At 45.5% G+C, this 8,601-nt stretch overlaps 1 protein-coding gene across 1 annotated transcript; it reads right to left on the bottom strand.

Annotated features, from left to right (window-relative positions):
* Nucleotides 1–713: 713 nt before the first annotated feature.
* On the bottom strand, nucleotides 714–8,039 carry dhcr7 (7-dehydrocholesterol reductase). Its single transcript, XM_040164619.2, has 8 exons — nucleotides 7,903–8,039; nucleotides 7,124–7,226; nucleotides 4,923–5,145; nucleotides 4,752–4,842; nucleotides 4,448–4,661; nucleotides 3,068–3,272; nucleotides 2,776–2,907; nucleotides 714–2,512 (listed from the first exon to the last, which is right to left on the bottom strand). Exons 2-8 carry the CDS (start codon nucleotides 7,204–7,206, stop codon nucleotides 2,048–2,050), a joined length of 1,413 nt encoding a protein of 470 aa, XP_040020553.2. The 5' UTR covers nucleotides 7,207–7,226; nucleotides 7,903–8,039; the 3' UTR covers nucleotides 714–2,047.
* Between the last annotated feature and the right edge of the window lie 562 nt (nucleotides 8,040–8,601).

The raw sequence follows: 8,601 nt of genomic DNA, 5'->3' as shown, positions 1-8,601 counted from the left end.
CTGCTGACGGACAGTCTGTAATTGGACTATTCCTGACGGACGCGTGACTGATTGGAAGACTGCGATTTTAAAATATAAATGAGTCTTACGTTATACCATAAATAAAAGTATTTTGTACAGATCTTTCCGTGTTCCGGCATGGCCTGGAGCCACGCGGCTGCCAAAATGATGCAAATCTAATTAAAGGGAGCTGTGTGCAGATGCATTTGATTTGTAGCCTCTATCTAGATGTTGTGGTTGAGTGCAGCACAACTAAAACGGTAGTTCTTTTACAAAAACGAGTGCATTAACATAATAATGCAGTTTGCATATAGATGGCTGAATGACAAAATCCTTTTTGAAAAAAAAGGTTTGAATGGTTAGTTAGGAATGATATATTTGTTTAGAAATGGCCAATGATCTATGACTGCATGCGTGATCTCACATGTGGTGCTTTTAATTTGCTTCGCTCTAACTGTGGAGATATGGATTCAAATGCGTTTGAGGATTAGCTGTCCTCTGCTGCCCCCCAGTTTTACACCTTAGACATTACATCCACTCACCTCATTCAACCACTTTATACTGTTGTACGAAGTGCTACAACCTTCTCATTTAAAATGCATGCAGTTGTGTACAATAGTGTTGCCTACAAGGGGATAGCAAAAAGCTGATCTTGACCCTTTTCTACTCTGACAGCAGAATAGTTGCATTGCATCTAAATAAAAAAACAGTAATAAGCCAAATTTCTTTAATTGAATCACCACTATAAGAAAGGCAGTGCTGGCATTAGGGAAACAGACAGCAAGCAGACATGACAGTCGGTTCCATCAGCAATAGGACTTAAACACGGCTGCATCTACTCCACATGTTGGTTCAACACAAAGCAAATACACGAATCCACCCAAGTGGTAAATACTCTAAAACAGTATTTAAAGGCTGGAAAAGTGTGAACATTTTAGTGAGTGGCTGAAGCTGACCTGCGTGAACATGCTTCTCTCCACAATGAAGGAATCGAGACAAGCGAATACCTAACCATACCCAGATCTCACTGGCAGTTAGTTATGGAAAAGTGATAGTGAATAAATCTGAGCATTCACACAACATTTAAACAAAGATTACATCACTTTTCTGTTAATGAGGCAGGTTTCGTTAGCAGAGCCAACAATCACATTTGGTCCATTAAGCCAGAGGGGCCACAACAAACCGTTACAGTATTGATTCATAAATGTATCACTTATATCTCAATAACCACTCATGTAGTCTAAAAATGCAGCGTGCAATAAAAAGCCCTCATAAGCAACCTGAGTGCAAAGTGACATCATCAAAAGTACTTTTCATGAGCAGCAGTCCAAAGAAATCCTGAAAGGTGATGAAATTTACATAGGAGAAATTGTTGAATCTGTTTTTATATCTATTTAAGAAACATGATAAATGACTGTGAAATTGAAAGTGCATTATGGGAATGTGACAGGAATGTGGAATTAGCACGTCCTCCAATCCATGAGACCACATAGGTCTTTTGTTGCTACTCTCAAATTAAGCGTTTTCCTGTTGCGTGAGCTAAAACCACTGAGGTACGCAAGTTAAAACCAATCAATGTGGACTGTTTTCACACGGCACCCTGACAGCGGTCTCCTAAGTGACAGTCATGCGTTTGTCGGACTCGTACACACACAGCAAACCAGTTCTTCTACCACTCATTCAACTACCTCATCCGACTTCCTCCTTTGCTCCCTTCATCACGACCCCGGCCACCCAACAGTAAACGTAAATAAGGGTTGTACGAATCACCTGTGAGGGTTTGAACTTGAGCTGCTCCAAGTTGTGCCTGGTCTGAAAAGCTCTGAAGACATATTGTACTGTTAGAATGTGTTTAAATGGTCCCAGCATAATGGAAGCAGCAGAACGGTGTATCACACTACCCAGGGAGGTCTGTACCGGCACACATGAACAGCTGCTTTCTAAATGGATGTGGTGTTCAAACGGGTACATTTAAAACAAACAGACCCCTCGCGTTAACCCATTCTAATTGTGTCTGAGCCCCCACCCTACCCGTCGGCACCCCACTCTAAAACAACCCAGGAACTAGTCGGTAAGGCACAGCGTCCGTGTAGCGCTTCCAGTCCTTCCCGTACTTGCTACCGCAGCGGTGCTCGTCGCGCACGCAGCGGTGCACCAGCAGGATGGTCATGTAAACGATGTAGAAGTACGGGAGGACGTGGCCGAAGCCGCAGGCGGCACAGTAGGCCAGCGAGCCCATGAGGTCGCCCGTGTAGTTGAGGTGGCGGGCCACTCCCCAGAAGCCGGAGGTCATGAGCTTGCTGCGGTGGACGCCGCCGTTGGCCGAGCGGTAGGAGCACTCGATGTACGCCGGCTTCCTGCCCCAGATGGAGCACGAGCCCTCTGTGCGCCGGAACAGGTCCTTCTGGTGGTTGGTGGAGCGGAAGATGTAGTACCCGACCAGGCCGAGCAACAGCACCGCCAGGGCGTGGGGGGTGGACAGCTGGACCGGGTGGTACACCAGGTACAGACCCTGCAGAGCCCCGACAGATAGTTACTTACACCTGAGCGTGTACAACACGACACACACATTCAATGTCGTTTCATTATCATTGTGCAAGTTACACGCCAATTGATTTGCAGAAGTTACTTTATGTGCATGATGAGTATTTGATGAGACGCATACATAGACACAGCACACTAAAGGCCTACCTCTACCAGCTATAGATACAAGTTACACACGAGGCTGCTACCTAACATTTGACATGACGGCAGGTGTTGTGACGTGTGTGTTACCTGCAGTGTGTAGAGGTATGGCAACCACACACAGTCTCCCCAGCCCAGATACCAGCCAAAGTGGTCATGGCAGATATCAATGGTCTTCAAGTACCAAGCCTCATTCCAGAAGAAATCCAACACATAAATGGCCTACAAGAAAACGAAAGAATTCTTAATTTTTTAATGAGTCAACGACCAGCGTGTAAATAACAGTGTTTCCCCGACCATGAAATACATCGGAGATCTAATATTCAAGAGTTTCTTAAGTGCTGCAACATGTGTGAGAGTGAAATGTCTTATTCCGCCTCACCTGCAGCACGTTGACCAGCACCATGGAGTTGGTGACATGGCCGTAGAGCTCCTGCTGCTTGGCCATGTAGGACAGGTTGATGAGGGTCCAGGCCACGATGCCGGGCCGCCCGTTGAAGAAGAGCTTGAAGTCGAACCACTTGCCGACTCGCGGGTTGAACTCGATGCCCATCATGTAGTTGTAGAAGACGTTCCCTGTGAACTTGCTGCAGAATCAGCAACAAGTTGAGAGCTTGACGTTAACATTTTTCTCACCGGCCACTGTGGCTTTCCAAAGTTACTGCGATTTCATTACAGTTTAATTTGATTAAAAGTGACTACGGTTTGCTACAATTTACTTGAAGAACTAGATTTACAATCCTTTCAAATGTAAATGACCATTGTTAAATAAGACTACATCAAATTAGCAGGTAGAGTCACCAAATCTTCATCTTAAGTGTGTAAAGCTCCTTTTGTATGAAAACATGTAACTCATAAACACAAAGACAAAAAGGAGCAGCTCATTGCTTATCAGTGTGCAGGGATGTAAAGCTCCGCCTTCATGAGGACCAAAATGCCTAAATGCAACCCTTTGTTGTCTTTGTCCGTTTAGTCGCAACGCTTTTGATACGACCAATTGAAACATCCACTACAAAAGAGACCGTCTTGACCTTTCACTGCCGTACAATCAGTAAAATACATTATTTTCTTGGCTCCTCCAGGTTTTCCTGCACCTGCTATGTGCCTCCACTTATGCTGAGCAGGTCTTCTCAAGTTGTACCAAAGGCCTCCACCGGTCACGTGTGTTGCTTAGTGGCCGAGAGGGTTTAACAGTCTTCTCAAGATGTGGCGTGAGAACCGGGTGACGGCGTAAGCGTAAAATAGTCGCGGCGGTCCGTGTCGGTGCACAAGAACCACCAATGTAACCGAGCGTTCCTGGATGATGATCTCATGACACATTACTAACCGCCGTTACACTACAATAAACATACAGAGAGAAATATGGAATTACACCCGCTTTACAACAGCATTTAGAGGGTGGGCGGGTGCTAATGTCAAGCCCTGGACGCATGGTCACGCCGCTACCCAGCATGCAGCTGGCTGTCTGATGTTCGGTTGCAAGGAAATTAATTATTTTAGATATTTGAAATTAGACCTGGCCCCAAAGCTCATCCAGGCTCAAGAAGAACTCGATGAGGATGGGACGAGAGGACCTGTACTCTGTGTTTATGTCATACATGTGAGGACGTCGGCCATATTATCGGCCTCGTGAATTGTTGTTGTTGCTACCGTTTACAACAAATTAAAACAACAGCACTGCAGGAATGCACTTGTTTCTTTTGTCGTAGATAGAACTGCATTCCATTGTGCATGCTGGTGTTGTGTGTGCATCAGCACTCACCAGTCCTCAGAGTTGGTGGGGAAGAGGTAGGCCTTAATGAAAGCGAAGCTGGACACAGCGTAGCCCAGGATGTTAGCGCACCACATCAGGGGGATCCAGTGGTCGAAGATGATGGTGGGAGGGAACCAGTGGAAATGTTGGGCGTTGGCGTACCACAGAGCGTGAGTGATCAGCCAACACTGCAGCCCGTTGATCTCGTACTTGTTAATCAGACCTGTGGAGCAGAACAGGGAGCCGACCACAGGAGGGCATTATGAGGCATAAGAATTGGCGTAATAAACAGGGGTGTGCGTGTGTTAATTACCAGCAGGAGTTCGTGCTCCATCCTGCACTCCGCCCACGTAGCCAGGAATGAACTTGTGAGTCACATCAGGAACACACATGTACAGGAACAGCTGAGGAAAGACACAACTGCTGAAGACAAAGGACGGAATTGTAGCCAAACTTCTTCCTTCTCTACTATTCTTCCTCTTACCTGGAAGGCCACCCAGATGGTGTATATCTTGGCAGCTGACCAGGTGAAGGAGGGTGCCCGGGCCCAGATGGAGAGCAGGGTGGTGTCTCCTCGGAACAAGTCCAACAGGGGCTGGCTGACCGAGCACTGGTACTGGTCACAGGCCATCACGAAGTAGAAGACGATGAAGGGGGCGAAGCAGAGGAGGCCGATCACGCTGATCAGGGAGAACCAGTCCACCTCCCTGAGGGTGAATCAGATATGAGCACAGACAGTGTGTGACCGAGCAGAGCCGTCACTTTGAGTGTTAAATGGACCAACCTTGAGAGCAAATCAGTCACACCAACTCAGCTCAACTTTATGTCTAAACTCAGAGAGGTCCTAACCTTTCAAATGTCACTGGATAGTCAAATTAAGTGTTGGTGTTAACAATAAATTTGTCCTTAAGAATGAACTTTTTTAAACCCCTCTTCCCTTCACAGACACAGCCGAGAGGCCTCAGAGCTCCACACACACTCTTATCAGCACATGTATCAATCATGTAAGATAACGGGGGCGATTATGTGGCACTTGATGCAGTGTGTACTTTCACTCCTGACTCCCTGGCCTGCAACAGAAATACACTGTTACTTTGAAACTATGGTAGAACATTAGGTGATCAGTATGTCCTTCCAGCAGAACATTACATTTGTGCGAGGACACTACATGAATATCATCCTATTCTATGCATTTCCTCCACTTTCTCTGCTGCTCTCTCAATGCCAATGTTTCAGATCGGGGCACGAATAGCTCATAACGTTTGGCAGGACTACAGAATAACTTTTTGCCAAGTTGCACTGGTGCGCCTTACTTTTTTATTTAGGTGCAGCAGCACAAAATGTAGGTGCATCCAAATGTTTCGCCTTTAACGCCACAATTTCAAGATCATTTTTTTATCACGCTGCATATACATTTATATATATTATGTAAATGATTTAAAACAAGAATAAGTTGTAGGTAATAGTTTTATTTGAAGCACAATTATACTGTATATAAAAATCGTAAATAATAAATAATAAATGTGCTTCACTGCTGCCAAACTAAAACATTTTACGGAAAATGAAACATTTCAAAAGTGCTTCCAATCACACACTCCTTTGTGGAAATGTCTGTCACCGTCAATCATAAATGACGTGTATGTGGAATTTGCGACGGCAACTGTGCATTTTTTTTTTAATATGTCGGCTATTACCCCAATAAAGTCATTGCTCTACGTCGGGTTCACGTTTAATCCATTTTTCTTCATGAGAACTATTCCTGATCTAAACTTTGTGAATGGCAGCTCTTCTTTTGAGGTTATAGGCGACGTTGAATTTAATTGTCATTTCGGATTCTTCCGAGGACCTGACAGCTGCTGCCTGCCGCTGAAACGTAGTCACGTATATACACACGTATCACGGCATGAAGTGCGGTTTTTGGAAATGTTGTTAACCCTTTAACAAATGCTCCCTGCCGTGCTCTGGCCACATGCTTTACAGTAAATGCACGGCCTTCTCTTCCTTGTCAAACCTTAAACCATGGGAACTGGTCTAACCACTCTTCCCGAAAGGAATATGTTATTTCCGTTTTATTTTGCGTCGCTGGCTCAGGCTCGGTAGACTCTACCTCCTGAGTCGGATGCCATCTCTGAGGAAGGACCATGGCGTGGGATTCACTGGTGGCTCCATGTCTGGGCTTTTGTCGGAGCATTGAGTGTTGGGGGGGGGGGAACAGGCCTACTTTTTGTTTTAAAAAATATATTTATGGGTTAGGATATTTCTTGTCATTGTTCCTCGTCTCAGCTCTGACGTAACTGGTTCGCTGGTGTTCAGGTCGCAATTTCAATGACACAGGAGCAGCGTAGGCCTACAGGAATATCTGGACCATCAGAGGCCAAGACCCGCCGCATCTCTGTCTCTGATTGGTTTAGACCACGATACGATCCACCACGGGTGAGTTCCGTCAAAGCAGAACAAGCGCTTTGTTCGGCGAGGCAGCGGATGCGAGGACAGGTGCACCGGTGCGACCTGAGATTTTAGTTTTGGTCGCAGTAATTTGGTCAGTAATTTCGCCAGAATCCAAGGACCAAATGTCTACCCCTGAACAAGTGGTTCCAAAATGTTGCCCACGAGTCCTGCGTCAGCGTGGAGGTTTGAAGGAAAGCTTGACTTTGCGTCTACCAAGCGGTGAAACCGCAGACTCACCATGCTCTCCCCCACTGTGCCGGCTGCTGCTCAGATGTCTTCCCGTTGGCGCCGTTGCGGGTCCGTCTCCTCGAGGCCTCCATGGCCACCGCTCCGCTTATCTCTGACGAAGGGTCAAGCCATCGGGATTAGATTGGTTACGCAGCGGCCTGCTGTACTTTGTACACGGTTGGTTGGCGTCATTCATCACGTACACAATCAAAGGACACACTTCCATGCAGAACATCATCAAAGTTACTTTTCTTTTCTTTGTCAGAGATTCTGTGTCGTTTTGTGTGCAGCTTTTTGAAGTGAATGTGTTATATGCAGTTCCACAAGCCAGATATTGACACACACACACAAACACACACACACACGCGCGCGCGCTATACGAACAATGTGGTGATGGCTGCTATCTGAACCCGACATGTAGTTAATTAATGGGGCTCAGACTAGTTCCAGCTACACATAATATAACAAGGGGGCAGTGTGTGTGTGTGTGTGTGTGTGTGTGTGTGTGTGTGTGTGTGTATGTGTGTAGGAGGGGGGGGGGGGGCACCGTTACATAACGTATAAAGCCCCGTCCTGTCTTTTTTCTGGATTGGATAAGATGAATTTGAGCACTTGTTGCCTGTTGCACACTCGGTTTCTCGGCCACGACGTTAATGTTAAGTTTCGAAACGTTACACGCGCCATTTCCTTTGTACTTGGACCGTGTTACCTACATAGCAATACGTCTGAAGTACCGTAAACACACGTTATCCTGCACTGTAACAATGAATGTACCGGAGCTCACTCACCCGTTGATACCGGACCGACCGAAGGACGCAGGCTGCTGGTCTGCTCGTTCTCCGCGGCCCAGGTGCTCGTTATCAAGTGACGTTGACCGCTGGAAACTGCTGAGCTTCAGACTCCGCCCATAACACCACTGCACATTGGAATTCAGCCAATGGGGATCGTGCAAAGGCGGGCCCCAGGGAGGTGAACTGGCCTCTGATTGGGCGTTACTAACTGGAGACACCAGCGCCTCATGCATTGGCCAGTGGGTGAATGGTTAGAGAATAGTTGTCTTTATTGTCATGCCCTTGTGCATCCGAGATTTGTAATAGATTGTTATAATGTAATTATGATAATGATACATGCAAGAAATGTATGTTAGTAAAGTTATCACTTTAATGCATTAAATAGACAAGAGTGAATTAATTACAATGCTTCAAAAAGGACTGCAATGGACACACCCAACCAAATATTTTAGCAACATTTGTATTTTGAACAAATGTTTGAACAAAAATTTTGAATAGTTTCATGATATCTTCAATGGCAAAACTTTTAAAAGTAACGTGGAATATAAATTGTCACATATTTTTTGCAGTCATATGTTCAATACATATGTATGTATGTGTGTACTTTTACAATGTCTCACAATATGTTGACAATTTTATAGAATTTCAGTTGATTCAAGATATAATTTCAGAAATGTTCATGTCAAAATCAAGGCT

This window comes from Gasterosteus aculeatus, chromosome 12 (genome assembly GCF_964276395.1).
Source record: "Gasterosteus aculeatus chromosome 12, fGasAcu3.hap1.1, whole genome shotgun sequence".
NCBI lineage: Eukaryota > Metazoa > Chordata > Actinopteri > Perciformes > Gasterosteidae > Gasterosteus > Gasterosteus aculeatus.
The sequence above is the reverse complement of the archived record's forward strand: the minus strand, read 5'-3'. Positions and strand labels throughout refer to the sequence as shown.

What these genes read in the sequence shown, in the direction of transcription:
- dhcr7 (XM_040164619.2), bottom strand. Translation starts at nt 7,206, where the DNA reads ATGGAGGCCTCGAGGAGACGGACCCGCAACGGCGCCAACGGGAAGACA. An exon ending in GCACAGTGGGGGAGAGCATG is followed by an intron (nt 5,146 to 7,123) that starts GTGAGTCTGCGG and finishes ATTCACCCTCAG; the next exon opens with GGAGGTGGACTGGTTCTCCC. An exon ending in CATACCTCTACACACTGCAG is followed by an intron (nt 2,513 to 2,775) that starts GTAACACACACG and finishes GGGGCTCTGCAG; the next exon opens with GGTCTGTACCTGGTGTACCA.